Source organism: Labeo rohita, chromosome 10, assembly GCF_022985175.1.
Source record: "Labeo rohita strain BAU-BD-2019 chromosome 10, IGBB_LRoh.1.0, whole genome shotgun sequence".
NCBI lineage: Eukaryota > Metazoa > Chordata > Actinopteri > Cypriniformes > Cyprinidae > Labeo > Labeo rohita.
In genome coordinates, this window is record NC_066878.1 from 14,261,682 (window position 1) to 14,281,566 (window position 19,885).

Below are 19,885 nucleotides of genomic sequence, written 5' to 3' on the forward strand. Positions count from 1 at the left end.
CTCATCTGTGAAGACAACTAACCTGCTCTAGCTCTGCATGTTTATTGAATGACATTGACCTTGCAATGCCACTTTCGTAGCACTCAGGATATTGACCATTGATTTATATATCGAACCGCAGAACTGATGTACCTGTAAAGAGTAAATGAAGCAATAGCACAGTGGTAATGCTGGAGAGTAGCTAATTGGACTTATCATGATATTATTAGCTTTTACAGTAACACGCAACTTTAATTAATAAATATTTACTTATTTCATTATAAATTATATGCATTTGCTTGTATTCTGGTGTTTTGTAGTGTATTTATGCCCAAAAATATTTTACATACTTTAAATATATATCAATATATTTAAATAAAATGACCAAAAATACACTGACCAAAATTATAAAAGCAACACTTTTGTTTTTGCCCCCATTTTTAAAGAGCTGAACTCAAAGACTTTTTCTATGTACACAAAAGCCTATTTCTCTCAAATATTGTTCACAAATCTGTCTAAATCTGTGTTAGTGAGCACTTCTCCTTTGCCGAGATCATCCATCCACCTCACAGGTGTGGCACATCAAGATGCTGATTAGATGCATGATTATTGCACAGGTGTGCCTTAGGCTGGCCACAATAAAAGGCCACTCTAAAATGTGCAAAAAATGTTTTATCACACAGCACCAATGCCACAGATGTCACAAGTTTTGAGGGAGCGTGTAATTGGCATGCTGACTGCAGAAATGTCCGCCAGATCTGTTGCTCTTGAATTGAATGTTAATTTCTCTACCATAAACCGTCTCCAAAGGCGTTTCAGAGAATTTGGCAGTACATCCAACCGGCCTCACAACCGCAGACCACGTTTAACCACACCAGCCCAGGACCTCCACATCCAGCATCTTCACCTCCAAGATCGTCTGAGACCAGCCACCCGGACAGCTGCTGCAACAATCGGTTTGCATAACCAAAGAATTTCTGCACAAACTGTCAGAAGTCGTCTCAGGGAAGCTCATCTGCATGCTCGTCGTCCTCATCGGGGTCTCGACCTGACTGCAGCTCGTCGACGTAACCGACTTGAGTGGTTGAGGTGTTCTCTTCATGGATGAATCCCGGTTTTCACTGTACAGGGCAGATGGCAGACAGCGTGTATGTGGGAGAGCGGTTTGCTGATGTCAACGTTGTGGATCGAGTGGCGAAGGTGGGGTTATGGGCAGGTGTATGTTATGGACAACGAACACGGGTGCATTTTATTGACGAGATCCTGAAGCCCATTGTTGTTCCATTCATCCGCGACCATCACCTCATGTTGCAGCATGATAATGCATGGCCCCATGTTGCAAGGATCTGTACACAATTCCTAGAAGCTAAAAACATCCCAGTTCTTGCATGGCCAGCACACTCACTGGACATGTCACCCATTGAGCATGTTTGGGATGCTCTGGATCGGCGTATACGACAGCGTGTTCCAGTTCCTGCCAATATCCAGCAACTTCGCACAGCCATTGAAGAGGAGTGGACCAACATTCCACAAGCCACAATCAACAACCTGATCATGCGAAGGAGATGTGTTGCACTGCGTGAGGCAAATGGTGGTCAAACCAGATACTGGTTTTCGGACCCCCCCCCCCCCAATATAGTAAAACTGCACATTCCAAAACTCCACAAGTGGCTTTTTATTGTGGACAACCTAAGGCACACCTGTGCAATAATCATGCATCTAATCAGCATCTTGATGTGCCACACCTGTGAGGTGGATGGATGATCTCGGCAAAGGAGAAGTGCTCACTAACACAGATTTAGACAGATTTGTGAACAATATTTGAGAGAAATAGGCCTTTTTCTGTACATAGAAAAAGTCTTAGATCTTTGAGTTCAGCTCATGAAAAACGGGGGCAAAAACAGAAGTGTTGCATTTATAATTTTGGTCAGTGTATATTACTAATATACATGTTGAAAAATATATATTTTTTAGTTTTAATTACTGATTTTCAGTCCAAATTTCTATTGTTTAAAATGTATATAAAAATACATTTAAAATAAAAATTAATTTTATTGCCTATTATTATGGCAAAAGATGTAATTTTAGCAAGAACATTTTAAAATGATGTTTTAACAACATAACATCTTGTTATTAAGAAACATTTTTATTTTAACAACATTGTTTATACGAGAAAATATGTCATTTTAAAGAGAAAAAGATGTCACTTTAACAACATTATATCTTGTTATTACAAGAAAAGATGTTGTTAACGACATAACATCTCTTTATTATGAGGAAAGATCATTTTAACAAGAAAATATGTCATTTTAATTCGCAAAAGATGATGTTTTAACGACAACATCTTTTTCTCTTTAAAATGACATTCTCATAATATACGAGAATGTAGTTTTAAAGAGAAAAAGATGTCTTTTAACAACAAAACATTTCATTATTACAAGAAAGGATGCCGTTTTAATGACATAACATCTTGTTATTATGAAAAAAATATTATTTTTCACAAGGACAAGGACTGCTATATATACACTGACAAGCTGAGCTAGTAACTAGTAGCTAGTTCGAAGTAACTTCCCCAACACTGCTCAGAGCCAATATCAGTCAATATGACAAATTCAGAGCGGTTACATCAGTGCAGGAAGTAGAATAGACGCTACACTGTTTTTAGAAGTTTGTAAATTACTTCTCCACAGCGCGACCCACATCTGCCAATTTGACGGCCAAATTTCATATCTTCCTCTTAAAGTTATAATAACACATTTGCTTCATAAATCATCCTGTTCTCCTGTATTATTAGCTGAAGGTGATAAATGGTCCTGTTAAAAAGGATATCAGAGTATGTGTCTGTCTCTGTGTCGTCCCAGGGCAGTGCAGAGGGAGACGTGGACAAGAACAAGTGCTGCACGCTGTGCAATATGTCGTTCACTTCGGCGGTGGTGGCCCAGTCACACTACCAGGGTAAGATCCACGCCAAGAGACTAAGGCTACTGCTGGGGGAGCCACCTGCCATCACATCTAAAGGTAGGAGGTGCTGGTCTAAAATCAGGTTCACACTCTCTAGATCACCATATTTAAAGGCTGTGCTGTTCCTGGATCAGTATTTATACTTAAATGAGTTTTACGTGTATATGACGTCCTAAGCAGCCAGTGGGGAAGTGACCTGTTCAATCATGGATGGACTCAGAATATGAGATAATGAGGCAATTATTCTTGAGAATGAGTTCATCGTTATTAATGCTCAAGTTATTATTTATTATTGATGTTTGATGAGGTATCATATGAGATATGATATGACTACTGCTCACAGTCAGAGTAAGGGCCTTCTTTAATATCTCTAAACCTACATTTTAAACAAACACTCACCAGACACTTTATTAGATACACCAGTTCAACGGCATGTTAATGCAAATATCTAATCAGCCAATCACATGGCAGCAAATCTGCATCTGCAGAAGTTCAAAATGACCATCAGAATGGGGAAGAAAAGTGATTTAAAGGGATAGTTCACCCATTAGTTACCCTCATGTCGTTTCAAAGCCATAAGATCATTGTTCATCTTCGGGACACACATTGATTTATTTTTGTTGTTTTTGTGTTGTTTGTGTTTTTTTTTAATGTTATTAATGAGATGACATCTTGTTTTTAGGAGAAACGATGTAGTTTTAAGTCTCTTAACAATGCAACATCTCGTTATTATGAGAAAATGTTTTGAAGAGAATGTCATTTTTACGACATCTCATAATTGCAAGAAAATGTCATTTTAACAAGAAAATATGCAGTTTTACAGAGAAAATGTTTTAAGCCGTTTTAACAACATAACATCTCGTTATTACGAGAAAATATGTTGTTTTAAAAAGAAAAAGATGTAATTTTTTACAACACATCTCGTTATTACGAGAAAAGATATAGTTTTAACAAGAAACTATGTAGTTTTACAGAGAAAAAGATGTCATTTTAATGACAACATCTCATTATTATGAGAAAATATGTCGTTTTAACGACATATCTCGTTATTACAAGAAAATATGTCATTTTAAGTTGTTTTTTACAACATAACATCTCATTCTGAGAAAATGTTGTTTCAGTGACATAACTTATTACGAGACCATCTGTTTTAAAGAGAAAAAGATGTCATTTTTTAGAACATAACATCTCATTATTATGAGAAAAGATGAAGTTTTAACGACATAACATATATTATATGTCGTTTTACAGAGAAAAAGATGTCATTTTAATTACATAAAATCTTGTTTTCATAAGAAAAGATGTTGTTTTAACGACATGACATCTAATAATGAGATGTTATGCTGTAAAAAATGCCATTTTTTTCTTTAAATATATTTTTTGTCACTGAAACGAGTTAAAACAACATTTTTTCTCGTAATAACAAGATGTCGTCATTAAAACAACAGCTTACGAGAAAAAATGTTGTTTTAACTCGTTTCAGTGACAAAAAATATATTTAAAGAAAAAAATGGCATTTTTTACAGCATAACATCTCGTTATTACGAGAAAGGATGTTTTAATGACATCTTATTATGAGAAAATATGTTGCTTTAAGTCATTTTAACAACTATTATTATGAAAAAATGTTGTTTTGAAGAGAATGTGATTTTTTACGACGTCTCGTTATTACGAGAAAAGATGTTTTAATGACATAACATCTAGTTATTATGAGAAAAGATGTTGTTTAAGTCATTTCAACGATATGGTTATTACGAGAAAATGTTGTTTTCAAGAGAAAAAGATGTCATTTTTTACAACATTATTATTATCGTTTTTATAAGAAAAGATATCGTTTTAATGACATTACATCTTATTATGAGAACATTTTTACGTCGTTTTAAAAACAGCATCTAGATGTTATGAGAAAAGATGTCGTTTTAAGTCGTTTTAACGACATATCTCGTTATTACGAGAAAATGTTTTAAAGAGAAAAATATGTCATTTTTTAGGACATAACATCTTGTTATTATGAGAAAAGATGAAGTTTTAACAACATAACATCTCATTACGAGAAAATGTCGTTTTACAGAGAAAAAGATGTCATTTTAATGACAAACTCTTGTTATTATGAGAAAAGATGTCGTTTTAATGACATGACATCTTGTTATTAGGAGAAAAGGTGTTGTTTTAAGTCGTTTCAACGACATCGTTATTACGAAAAAAATATTTTAAAGAAAAAAATGCATTTTTACAACATAACATCTTGTTATTACAAGAAAAGATGAAGTTTTAACGACATAACATCTCATTATTACTAGAAAATATGTTGTTTTACAGAGAAAAAGATCATTTTAATGACAAAATCTTGTTATTACAAGAAAAGATGTTGTTTTACAAAAAAATATTTTAAAGAAAAAAAAGCAATTTTTTATAGCATCTCGTCATTACGAGAAAAGATGTCATTTTAATGACATTACATCTCGTAATTATGAGAAAATATGTTGTTTTAAAGAGAAAAGGATTTTTTTATAATGCAACCTCGTTATTATGAGAAAAGCTGTTGTTTTAATGACGACATCTTGTTATTACGAGAAAATATGTTGCTTTAAGTCATTTTAACATATCTCGTTATTATGAGAAAATGTTGTTTTGAAGAGAATGTTATTTTTTACGACATACCGTTATTACGAGAAAAGATGTCCTTTTAATGACATAACATCGTTATTATGAGAAAAGATGTTGTTTTAAGTCATTTCAACGACAAATATAATTATTATGAGAAAATGATGTAATTTTTTACAACACAACCTCTCGTTTTTATAAGAAAAGATGTCATTTTAATGACATTACATCTTATTACGAGAAAATATGTAGTTTTAAGTTATTTTTTTAAAACAGCATCTAGATGTTATGAGAAAAGATGTTGTTTTAAGTCGTTTCAACGACATATCTTGTTATTATGAGAAAATGTTTTAAAGAGAAAAAGATGTCGTTTTAATGACGTTACCTTATTATTACAAGAAAATATGTCGTTTTAACAAGAAAATATGTAGTTCTGTCATAACAACTCTTGGAGGGATTGGCATGGTAAAGTACATGACAGTGTAAATGTATTTGGTCTTGGCCGAATAGATCTGCTACACTGCTGATGTGGCAGAGACAATACATCCACAACATGCTGCTGTGAGCATATAACATATATGAATAACCTCCGTAGCAGACATGAATCACCTCATAGCAGATCTATACAGGTGGAGCTGGGGAAGATGGAGGATTTCTGAAGCATGCTGCAAAACTGCTTACATCTAGCACTAGTCATATGTTTGAGCTCATTGGCTACTGATACAGGAGAGAACCGGTCAGCTGTGCCATGTGATGATGTCATTAGGTCAGATTGAGTTATACCTACACTGTAAAAAACAATTTGTTGAGTCAACTTAAAATAATTTGTAACCTGGCTGCCTTAAAATTTTAAGTTCAGTCAACTCAAAAAATGTTTATTCAACTTGAAATGACAACTTAGATATTTGAGTTGAATCAACTTAAAATTTGAAGGCAGCTGGGTTACTTACCCCTCTGTTAAGTTTAGCAAACACAAATATCTAAGTTGTTACTTAGTACAACTTAACATTTCAAGTTGAATAAACTTATTTTAGTTGACTGAACTTAAAATTTTAAGGCAGCAGGGTAACAAATTATTTTAAGCTGACTCAACAAATTGTGTTGTTTATTTTTTACAGAGTATCGGGATTGCGCCGTCTAGAGTTTCATGCCAGAACTCTGTATTTTTACAGAGAAAAGGATGTCATTTTAATGACATAACATCGTTATTATGACAAAGAAGTCGTTTTAACGACATGACATCTTATTACAAGAAAATATGTTGTTTTTTAACAACATATCTCGTTATTAGGAGAAAAGATGTCATTTTAAGTCATTTCAACAACTTGTTATTACGAGAAATATGTTGTTTTAAAGGGAAAAAGATGTAGTTTCATGACATAATATCTTGTTATTACGAGAAAATGTCACTTTAAGTTGTTTTAAAGGTGTTTTAAAGGGATAGTTCAACCAAAAATGAAAATTCTGTCTAGAATTACTCAACCTCATGTTGTTTCAAACCTGTAAGACCTTTGTTCATCTTCACAACACAAATTAAGATATTTTTGATGAAATCTGACAGCTTTCTTACCCTTCATAGACAGCAACGCAACTACCACATTCAAGGCCCAGAAAGGTAAATGTATGAAGCTACGAGATTACTTTTGTATGCAAAGAAAACAAAAATAATGACTTTATTCAACAATCCTTCATTTTATATATTCAGATGTGAGCGCATAGGCATATTAGAGGTTTCCATTCTCAAGACTGTCGCTTGTAGCGTGTTTATGATAAGACCAGGGCCTGTAGCAGGAACAACAAATCACTGACTCACTTAGTGTGCATAATTGCGCATGGCCAAGACACCTGAGGGTGCGAAATGACCCAATAAAGACAAAACAGAACGAGCACAGAAAACAATCCAGAATGACTGCACATATATGCTGAAACAGATCTAATAAGATAGAACTGCCTTTTTCAGCTTGTTAATCTGATTGACCAAAGACAGGTACTTTAAGTGGAGATATTGTGTTTTATCCATCACATGACACAACATTTTCTACAAAAAGCGAGTTTAGCCTGTTTTATCATCCACCAGGCGGCAATTGTATATCCAGTCGCTTAGAAAATACAACAACAAGCCGTATGATTTAATGTGCCTTAATGTCCACAGCACAAATGGAGCGGGACGAGTTACGCGCTGACTTTTTAAAGTGTTTGTCTAAATAGCAAGCATCACTAAGAAACGCCATTAAAACTATTAGTAACCATAATAGGGTTCAAGAAACTGTCCTTTTGTTGTTTGTTCAGCAGTCATAGTAGTAGCTCAGCATTATTCGGTTACAGTCGGATAGTCACTATGTGGCTGCTTCCGCCTTCAAAAAGTGGTTACGTGATGGTGATTTTTCATGTTAAGTGAACAGATGTTTCTAGTGAGACCTTATGTAGCTCTTGAATATTTATGATAATAATGATAAGGTGTAAAAGACCTAGACAAAATGGTCTGAGAGGCTGGAATACAGATGAGGATATAATTTGATTCAATTATCCTTGAGTGTCATTGATATTACCAAGCAATTGACCAAACCGCTGCACTGCGGATCTACACAATTACTGTAAAGCTAGTTTAAACAAGATAACACATGGATTTATGGATTTATGTTGATCTGTAGCATCCGCACCCCTTTCCACTAAACGAAGTTGGTAAGATTTTTTCATGTTTTTGAAAGAAGTCTCGCTCATCAAAATTTAATCGAAGTGTAGCGAAAACTGAAATATTGTGAAATAGTATTACAATTTTAAATAAGTGTTTTCTATGTGAATATATTTTAAAATATAATTTATTCCTGTGATGCAAAGCTGAATTTTCAACAGCATTACTTCAGTGCCACGTGATCCTTCAAATCATTTTAATATGCTGATTTGCTGCTCAAGAAACTTTATTAAAAATGTGTTATTGTTATCAATGTTGAAAACAAATTGATGAATAGAAATTTGTTTCTCTAACATTTGGTCAATTTAAAGCATCTTTACTGAATAAAAATGTAAGCCCATTTCTGCCACTGAATATAAAAAAATAAAAAAGGAAATTGCAACTTTTTATTTCACATTTCTGACTTTTTTTTCTCAGAATTGTGAGATATAAACTCCAAATTGCAAGTTATAAAATCATTTTTTTTCACAATTGCGACTTTAAATCTCGCAATTCTGACTTCTTCGACGCATTTCTGACTTTGTTTCTCACAAGTGCGAGTTTGTATCTCCCAATTCTGACTTTTTTCTTGCAAATGCAAGTTATGAAGTCAGAATAGTGCAATATAAACTTACAATTCTAACTTTTTTCTTGCAAATGCACGATTTTGACTTTTTTTCCGCAATTGTTAGTTTATATCTCTTAATTCTGACTTTTTCCACACAATTCAGACTTTTTTTCTCAGAATTGTGAGATATATACTCCAAATGGCAAGCTATAAAATCAGAATAGCAGGTTATAAACTCACAATTCTAACTTTTTTCTGCCAAATGCAAGTTTGTATTTTAATTTTGACTTCTTTCACTAATGTTAGCTTATATCTCTTAATTCTGACTTTTTTTCTCAGAATTGTGAGATATATACTCCCAATTGCAAGTTATAACATATAATAATATATATAATATAGTGCTGACTTTTTTTCTCACAAGTGCGAGTTTGTATCTCCCAATTCTGACTTTTTTTCTTTATATCTTGCAATTCCTACTTTTTACACGCATTTCTGACTTTTTTTCTCAGAATTGTTAGATATAAACTCCCAATTGGAAGTTATAAAATAGCAGGATATAAACTCACAATTCTGACTTTTTTTCTCGCAAGTTTGTATCTAAATTCTGACCTTTTTTGCAGTTCTGACTTCTTTCAAGCATTTCTGACTTTTTTCTCACAAGTCTCACAAGTTTGTATTTCCCAATTCTGACTTTTCTTCTTGCAATTGCAAGTTTATATCTTGCAATTACTTTATTCTACACAATTCTGACTTTTTTCTCAGAATTGTGAGATATGAACTCGCAATCAGAAGATATTAAGTCAGAATAGTGGGATATAAACTCACAATTCTGACTGACTTTCTCACAAATGTGAGTTTGTGTCTCCCAATACTGACTTTTTCTATGCAATTCTGACTTTTTTTTCTCAGAATTGTGAGATATAAACTCGCAATTGCAAGGTAATAAGTCAGAACAGCGGAATATAAACTTGCAATCCTGACTTTTTGTTTTGCAAGTTTGTATCCCAATTATGACTTTTTTATCTAGCAATTCACACTTTTTTTCCACGCAGTTCTGACTTTATTTTAATTCTGAGATATAAGTTTGCAATTGCAAGTTATTAAGTCAGAATAGTGGGATATAAACTCAAATTCAGACTTTTTTTTTTTTGCAAATGTGACTTTGTATTTCAATTCTGACTTTGTTTTGCAATGATAAGTTTATATCTCTCAATTCTGACTTTTTTCCAGTCATTTCAGACTTTTGTGAGATATTAGTGATGTGAGTTACATAGTCAGAATTTCAAAAAAGTCAGAAATATGAGTTTACATCATAATATCTCACAGTTCTGAGTTTTTTCTTGCAGTTGTGAGTTTATATGATGCTATTCTCAGAAAAAACTGTTAATGAAATTCGCAGTTACCTTCCATAAAAATATGACTTTATTAAAAAAAAAAAAAAAAATACTAACCTCAAACATTTGAACAGTACATCCAGAAAGCATTTTAGAAGAAATGATGAAATACCAAGAAGTTCAAAACTTCTCAATTCTCGATTTGTTACGCTGAAAACATAATTTGCAATGAAAACATTTGTATATTAAATTCTGAAAAAATGCAGAACATTTTTACTTGTGGTCTCAGACTCTGAGCCCACTGTATTTGTCACTGTAGTGTTTCATATCACACTCTGATTATGTGTTATAATGAAAACAACCTTCCATTCAAACACCTCCGGGAATTGGATGAAAATTGAGACAGAAGGAAGAAGGAAAAAAGGGAAAAGAATGCTTCACATTATCTAGTTATTTTGATACCTTCTATAAATACACTTGTAGAGCTGCCAGTGTCATCTACCCAGATATCCTCCACTTGAAAACCCACAGAAGAGCCAAGAGACGCCCCATTTGTGCCATTCACCGTTCCTATTTTATAAGTTATGACGTGGGATCGCTGTCAGTGTAGTCTCTTGTTTGTCATTTACTATAGCAGAGTATAATTAGATGAGTGAAAATGTCCCTTGTTCTCGCCTTTGTGATAAAAATTCACTTCTCAAAAACAGATAAGGAAAACACAAACTTATACCTGCTAGTGCGAGACAAATTACCTCTCGTCTGTTTATGAGGCATTCATCATATTAGTGTCATGAGATTCAGAATGCATCTTATTAAGCTGCAGCCACAGGGGACATCCCATGTTCCTAATTTGCGTTCTTTACCCATGAAATACTTCAAATTGACATGAGCCTGTGCCGTGTACTTTGACAGGTGAGACAGACTGCAAGCAAAATATGTCAAATGAATCACGTACACATGCCTTGGAAATTCTAATATGTGTTATTAATGCTGTCACACAGCTGCTGTTGTGGACTGGATATTGGTAAATATAATGAGAAATGGAAATGCCATTTTAACTTTAACTTGTGTTGGTATGTTGCACTATGAATATTTCTTCTGCATGTTTTCTTTTAAATTTTCTTCCTTTAAAAAGTAGAAAAATAATGGCCATAAAGGGAGGGCGAGATCATATGATGCATGTTGGATTCAAACCTGCATCTTCTTTAGGAATGCCAAACCTCAGTTTCTCAGAAGCATATGTTGCCAAAAAAGGAGTTTTCACATACAGTCATGGCCAAAAATATTGGCACACTTGCAATTCTGTCAGAAAATGCAACCCTTCTCTCAGGAAATTATTGCAGTTGCAAATGTTTTGGTACTCACATGTTTATTTTTTGTTTGTTTGCATTGGAACAACACAAAAAACAGACCAGAATAGTCAAATCTGATGCAATTCTACACAGATCCCCAAAAATGCACTGGACAAAATTATTGGCACGCTTAACTTCATATTTGGTAGCACCCCCTTTGCAAAAAATGACTGAAATCAATCACTTCCTGTAACCATGAATGAGTTTCTTACACCTCTCTACTGGAATTTTGGACCACTCTTCTTTTGCTCCAGGTCATTCAGATTTGAAGGATGCCTTCTCCCAACTGCTGTTTTGAGATCTCTCCACAGGTGTTCTGTGGGATTCAGATCTGGACTCATTGCTGGCCATTTCTGAACTTTCCAGCACTTTGTTTGTAACCATTTCTGAGTGCTTTTTAAAGTGTGTTTCAGGTCATTGTCCTGCTTAAAGACCCATGACCTCTGGTGGAGACGCAGCTTTCTGATACTGGCCACTACATTGCCCCCCCAAAATTATTTGGAAATCATCAGATTTCATGATACTGTTCACACAGTCAAGGCATCCGGTGCAAAAAGCAGCAGAGCAACCCCAAAACATCTTTGAACCTTCACCATGTTTGACTGTAGGGACTGTGTTCTTTTCTTTGAAGGCCTCATTTATTTTTCTGTAAACAGTGCCATGATGTCCTTTACCAAAAAGCTCTCCTTTTGTCTCATCTGTCCACAGTACGTTCTCCTAGAAGGATTGTGGTTTTGTCACATATGTTTTGGTACTCCAGTCTTGCTTTTTTATGCCATTGTGTCAGCAGTGGTGTCCTCCTGGGTCTCCTACCATAGTGTCCCTTTTTCATTCAGATGATGACGGATAGTGCGAGCTGACACTGTTGTACCCTGTGTCTGCAGATCAGCTTGAATTTGTTTGGAAGTTAATCAGGGTTCTTTATCCACCGTTCGAACAATCCTTTGTTGTAATTTTTCATTAATTTTGCTCTTCTGTCCACGTCCAGGGAGGTTAGCCACAGTGCCATAGGCTGTAAACCTCTTGATGATATTGCACACAGTGGACACAAAAACATTAAGATCTCTGGAGATGGACTTGTAGCCTTAAGATTGTCCATGTTTTTCCATAATTATTTCTCTCAAATCCACAGACAACTCTTTACACTTCTTTCTTTTCTCTATGCTCAGTGTGACACACAACATAAAGGTTGAGTCAACTTTTCTCCATTTTAACTGGTTGCAAGTGTGATTACTATATTGCCCACACCTGTTACTTGCCACAGGTGTGTCTAAATCCAAATTACAGGAGCATCACATGCTTGAAAAGCAATTATTTCTTACAATTTTGACAAGGTGCCAATAATTTTGTCCAGTCCATTTTTGAGTTCTGTATGAAATTTTATCAAGTTTGACTTTTCTTCCTTGTTTTTTGTTTTTGTGTTGTTGCAGTGCAAACAGAAACAATACGCATGTGAATACCAAACATTTGCAACTGGAACAATTTTCTGAGAGAAGTGTTGCGTTTTCTGACAGAATTGCAAGCGTGCTGATATTTTTTGCCATGACTGTAAATAGCTTTTACCTGTAGCCTGTTTGGTAATTTATGTACAGTACACTAAGTATACTAAGTCTGTTATGCCCTCTTTACAGAGGTGACAGCCAATTCCGAGCATATGGTGACTGAAGACACCCCAGGAAGTCCTTCCATACATGGCAGGCTCTCACACCGCTACTGCCAAATGTGTAAGGCCTGGTTCAACAACCCCGGCATGGCCAGACAGCACTACGACGGCAAGAAGCACAAAAAAAACGCAGCCCAGGCTCACCTTCTCACACAGCTGGGTAAAAGTCTGGAGGACGGAGATGATCTAAACGGTATGTTTTGAGAGGAACAGACAAAACATAGATTTATATTTACACTTACATTTATTCATTTGGCAGATGCTTTTATCCAAAGCAACTTGAAGTTGAGGAAAACAACAACCGATTCATTGCAATGGCAATAAACACAAGAAGGGCCTGTTATACAATTTTTTAGCCATCGTTCAAAACAATAAAAGTTAGGACAGGAAGATATTATGGAATAATAAGAACATAGAAAAAGTGAAAGAAATAGATTCTTTTTAGGAGGAGGCAGATGCTCATGGAAGAGATGAGTTTTCAGTTGTTTCTTGAAACTTGGATGGAGTTAAAAGTAATTCTGTCATCATTTACTCATGCTTATGTCGTTTCTAACACATACAGTGTTCACTTCCAGAATAAAAAATTCCTGGTCATTTACTCACCCTCATGTCATCCAAGATGTTCATGTCTTTCTTTCTTTAGTTGCAAAGATATTACATTTTTTGAGGATAACATTCCAGGATTTTTCTCCAGTGGACTTCAATGGTGGCTAATGGGTTGAAGGTCCACAGTGCAGTCTCAATGCTGCTTCAAATGGCTCTAAACGATCCCAGCTGAGGAGTAATGGTCTTATATAGAAAAAACAATGGGTCATTTTGTTAAAAAATAATAATATTTATAAACTTTGTAACCACAAATGCTCATCTTGCACTAGCTCTGCGATGCACATGCTTGTCTTCACACATTATGTAGTCAAGTTGGAAAGGTCACGGATTGTCACACACTTTGTCTGTGTACTTTGGGTTCAAAAAGGTAGGGTAGGGCAAAAATCTCCATCTCATTTTCTTCTCCAACTTCAAAATGGTCCAACATCGTTGTTTTTTGTAAAAGGGCGTTTAACTTTCTTTGCATGTTTGCTTTGTAACCGCTGGGTTGGTACTTCTGCTTACGTCATGCATGACTTTTGCAACTTGACAAAGTAATGCGTGAAGTTGAGCTAGTGCAAGACGAGCATTTGTGGTTAAAAAGTATATAAATTTAGATTGTTTTAAGAAAATGACTGATCGTTTTGTTAGATAAGACTTATTCCTCAGCTGGGATTGTGTGGAGCCCTTTAAAGATGCATTGAAACCTCAGTTTGGACCTTCAACCTGTTGACCGCCATTGAAGTCTACTATATGGACTATACTATATCTAGTCTACTATATGTTTTCCTCAAAAACTTTAATTTCTTTGCAACTAAAGAAAGAAAGACATGAACATCTTGAATGACATGGGGGTGAGTTATCAGGAAATGTGTTTATTCTAGAAGTGAAGGTTAAAAATAATGCAAAAATACCATAAAAGTATAAAAAAGTGACCCATTTGCACTATTTTCCAAGACTTCTGAAGGCAAAGCTTTGTGTGATGAACCAATCAAAATAAAGTAATAAAACATAATGCAAAGAAGTCATTATTTAAAAAAATCCAGACTTAGAGAAGATTTTTTTTTTTTTGAGTTGGATCACATAACCAGTATAAATGATTCTTTAACTGGCTAGGACAAGTTAATTACCGTAGGGCCCAAAGCCTTTAGGGGCGAAGGGCCTTATTGTTTTTCCTTAGGATTTTTCATCTTAATTATTATTACGGCCCAGCCCATAGGGGCGAAGGGCCCTACTGTTCTCCTTAAGGCTGCGACACTCCATGCCGACTTCAAAGAACTAACGGCAATGAAAGCTGACGGTGTTGTCGCCTCGCGACGGCAGCATCTGGACAAAAAGCTGTGCACAGACTACAAACGACTGCAAACTAACATGTGCGTTCTGCACCTGCATGAGAACATTTACATGTCTGTATCACCAGCATTTAATAGTATATATTCTTCATTCAAATAGAGAAACCAAAGCAAAGATATATGAGATAAACGCAGATAAACGAAACGTAAACAAAGCAGCGCCTACTTACTATTTTGAATATCAGTTATGTTTGTAACTTAATTCATTTAAGCAGCTCATGTTGTTATGATAATATTCGCATATTGGAATGCTTGGGTAAGATCACACTACGTTAGAACAGCCTTCTGTCTGTGCCACCTTCATTTACTTTTCTTCAAAGTTTTCTTCACTTTCCCTTTAATTCTCCGCCACTGACTCGTTCACGAAACTAGGGATCCACTCAGAGCTTTAGCCATTTTTGGCTAAAGGTTGCAAGCTTGTCTTCTATTGGCTTTGGTACAACTGGCCGCGGGCGGAAAATGCTAATATGGGCTAATAGGGCGGGGCCTAAGCAATATGACATCATACTGCTCAGAAAATCAAAACGGCTTGATAATTGAGACCGTTTAGGTTTTGGGGGGAATAAAAAAGGAGTTGTAACATTGTATGGTGGTTGTGTCCACACACTGCTAAGACACATTTTTATATCCAAACACCATGTAAAAGTAAATTTTGCATCCGATGTCCCCTTTAATTGTATTTCACGTACAAGAATGACTGTTTTGTGTCGAAAAGAAAGAAAGCTTAAAAAAGCTAACTTAAAAGAGCTTAAAAAGCAGAAGAATGAAGCTTTTGGAAAGACATGAGGGTGAGCAAATAATAACAGAATTTTTATTTTTTTTAACTGTTCTTTTAAAACAGCACATTTAATTGTAACAGTGTTTGTTTTCATCCATTTGTGGCAATGGCTCATGAATAACCCCACCGTAAATGCCACCGTTTAAGCACAGATATCATTTTACTATTGACCTTCCTGTTTTACAGGCCTCAGTAGAGGCATTTTAATGGTCTTAGAGTCTTTTCGCCAAGCATTTCATTAAAGTTTTGCATTATTCAGCAGCTCGTTAAAGAGCTTTCATTCGAGGCAGTTATCAATAGGTAATTAATGGTGCGACAAAGCGCAAGATCTTTGCTCACCAAACAAACCGACAACGGTGGAGGTTGCAGACAACAAAGCCACCTCGCTGGTGAGTTTTGACGCATGCAGGGACGAGAAACCACTTCGTGGGAGGTGTTTACCAGCTGCTGTTTGGACAAATGTTGAATTTAGATTCAGATTGAAAAGTGTCCCGTCCCTCACATCACGCTCGTGACTCACAAATATGACTCATTGCTGCAGTTTTCATTAAGGCTTCCTAGTACTTCTCTCGCCAGTAATAGTACAAGCACTCTCTAAACTGAGCACGCTCTATTTTTGTTGTATGCTTGTGAGATTATAATATACATTTTTTATGACTATGAGATGCTATTTCTGTTCATTAGCAATTGTCTGTTTGTGGTGCCAACAGCAGGGCACTGAATCAATGTTCACCAGTAATCGAATCCCATTTTAGAGCGTTTTCATCAGACTTCCCACCTCACAGGAAGCCAGAGACTGATTTTCCAGGCTTATAATTTACTGATCTGTCCTAGTTTGTGGCGGAGAGCAGATTTGGTGTAGGAAGACAGAGCTGTGGGAGGATACGACTTATCAGCGTGTTTCACGGCCCCTTCTGTTATGTGTTTTTAATCATTGAACGTGCACAATGGCACAGAAAAGCCGAGGCGCTGTGGTTGCAAAGATGAGGCCGACGTAATCTACGGCTTTGATTGAATATAGATCCGTGGTAAATGTTATTGATGAGGCTTCTAGATGAGCCTCCATTCATTATGTGGCCTGATTGACCAGATACTGGGATAACAGAGGATTCTCCTTGTTTAAATTGAGGAGGTGCTTGCTTTGTGGCATATGTAAGGGTCGTGTGTTGCGTATGTAAGGGTCATTTATTACAACCCATCTCCCTGTGGTAATCACATCACACATTAGATGGTTACACAAACAGACGTGCTCTTTGAATGTATGAGTCATTTGTGGACATAAGCTTATGTTTATGTGTGAAGGAGGCATATATATTTGGTTTCGTGCATAATCTGTTTACTGGAGCAGGGACAACTGCGTTTCAGGACGTTATATATGAATGACACGAAAACTAGTCCAAGTCATATCTTACTCTTAAAATCTGTTTATATCTAATTCTAATTATATATATATATATATATATATATATTGCACAAAGAAAATCATAAAGAAAATTACTTCTGCATTATTTCTTTGATAATTATGCATGTTTTCTTATTAATACCAAATGTCTCAGTAGTATGTGCACATTTAAGGATCATTTCAAACTAAATAAAAGGGGAAAAAAGAGAGAAAAATTAATAGCAATTTACTAAACAAATGTCCAACTGATTAGGGTTTTTTTTTTTTTTGGCTAAATGGTGATTCTCATTGCTATGTACGCATTTTAAGGATCATTTTAGAGAAAAAAGGGAGCTCAGTGGTGATTCTCATTGTTATGTACACATTTATAAGGATCGGTTTTGACAAAACAAGAAAGAAAAAAAAGAGTAAATTGTATATTAATAGAATTCAAATATGTCCAATTGATTAGGTTTTTTTTTTTGGCTAAATGGTGATTCTCATTGCTATGTACGGAATAAAAATAGTAAATAAGGAATAAAAAAAGTAAAATATATAATAATATAATAAAAAAATCCAATTAATTTGCTTTTTTTGGTAATTCTTCAGTTCAAAAATTTAATTAAATTGTATTAATTTAAAAATGTCCAATTGATTAGCTTTTTTTTTTTTTTGGTAATTCATCAGCTGAATGGTGATTCTCATTGCTATGTACGCATTTTAAGGATAATTTTAGACCAAAAAAAAAAAAAAAAAGAGTAAAACCTTTATTAATATAATAAAAAAAAATGTCCAATTGATTTGCTTGTTTGGTAATTCTTCAGCTCATAAATTCAATAAAATTATTTTAATTGAATTAAAAAATGTCCAATTGACCAATTGATTGGCTTTTTTTGTAATTCTTCAGCTCAAAAATTCAGTTAAATTATATTAATTTAAATAAAAAAAATGTCCAATTGATTAGTTTTTTGTTTTTTTTTTAGGTAAATTTTCAGCTCAAAAATTCAATTAAATTATTTTAATTCAAAAAATGTCCAATTGATTAGCTTTTTTGGGGTCATTTTTCAGCTCAAATATTCAATTAAATTATTTTTAAAAAATGTCCAATTGATTAGCTTTTTTGGGGTCATTTTTCAGCTCAAAAATTCAATTAAATTATTTTAATTTAAAAAATGTCCAATTGATTAGCTTTTTTGGGGTCATTTTTCACCTCAAAAATTCAATTAAATTATTTTTAAAAAATCTCCAATTGATTAGCTTTTTTTTGGTAATTCTTCAGCTCAGTGTTAATTCTCATTATGTACACATTTTACGGATCATTTAAGACAAAATTAAAAAAAAGGAAAAACAAAGAGTAAAATTTATATTAATATAATAAAAAAATTTCAGTTGATTAGCTTTTTTTGTTCATTCTTCAGCTCAAAAATGTAATTAAATTATATTAATTTAATTAAAAATGTCCAATTGATTATCTTTTTTGTGATTCTTTGGCTCAATGGTGATTGTCACTGCTATGCACACATTTTATAAATCATTTTAGACAATCAATAAATAAATAAATAAATAAATAAAAATAAAAGTAAAAATGCATATTATATATTATATTTATTTCTATTTTTGGTAATTCTTCAAGTCAGTGGTGATTCCCACTGCTATGTACTCATTTTAAAGATAATTTTAGACAAAAAAATTATATAAAATGTATGTATATGTAATTCTCTGTAGTGGTGATCTAATTACCGCAATATATTATGTAAAGATATTATGAATATATATATATATATATATATATATATACACACACACAAACATACATATATGTTGTATCTGTAAGGCAGCACTACAAAATACTGAATATTTGTAAGTATACATATATATGTATATTATGTAAATAGAAATAATAAACAAAATATTCAGACAGCTCTAACATTTTTTTTTGCCTGTAAATTGACCCTTTTTTCTTTAAGCACAGTCAAATTTAATGAAAAATTACTTTTTTGACATGTTCACCAATTCATGATTATGTTATTTATTTACTTATCTTGAGAAAGAACAGCAGTGCGCTGTGTTCAGGCTATATGCTAATATATCCATGTAATTCATATACATTGAAGAGATGTTCAGATGCTCAGGGTTTTAACTGTCTGTAGGTGTTTGTCTAAACAGGGCATTATATCTACCCTCAGATAAGATTTGAGGGCATTTACTGTTAGAATATATCAAGCAGCTTACTTAGTTTAAGTCTAATAGATGTGTTTACATTTATGTATGCTCATAGGCCTGAAGCGGAGTCACACATGTGAGGTCTGCAGTGTTACGCTCAACTCCGTGGCACAATACCACGCACATCTGCAGGGCTCCAAACACCAGAACAAGTGAGTATCATCCACTGCATCTAATTCCAATCCAAAAAATACTAAATCAAATATAAACCTGCAGTGAATCACATAATGATAATGTGGGAGAGAGTACATCTCTACCGAAATTACTCATAATACTCAATAAGACAGTTCAGAAAGGGTTACGGAACGAAACTGCAAAAGCAGCACTCATAACAGCAAGCACGAGGTGTTAACTTGCATTCATGCGAGTTAATGGAGTGTTGTATATGCAATCAATATCTGCTCCGAATCAATATTCCGCCTGACTGGACCATG

At 34.3% G+C, this 19,885-nt stretch overlaps 1 protein-coding gene across 1 annotated transcript in view; it reads left to right on the forward strand.

The window, feature by feature from the left end:
* Positions 1 to 19,885, forward strand: part of LOC127172507 (zinc finger matrin-type protein 4) — a 46,146-nt gene that overhangs the window by 18,983 nt on the left and 7,278 nt on the right. The window contains exons 4-6 of the mRNA XM_051121804.1: positions 2,841 to 2,997; positions 13,101 to 13,325; positions 19,507 to 19,603. Coding sequence (XP_050977761.1) covers positions 2,841 to 2,997; positions 13,101 to 13,325; positions 19,507 to 19,603 — 479 coding nt within the window. The remainder of the gene's footprint in view (positions 1 to 2,840; positions 2,998 to 13,100; positions 13,326 to 19,506; positions 19,604 to 19,885) is intronic.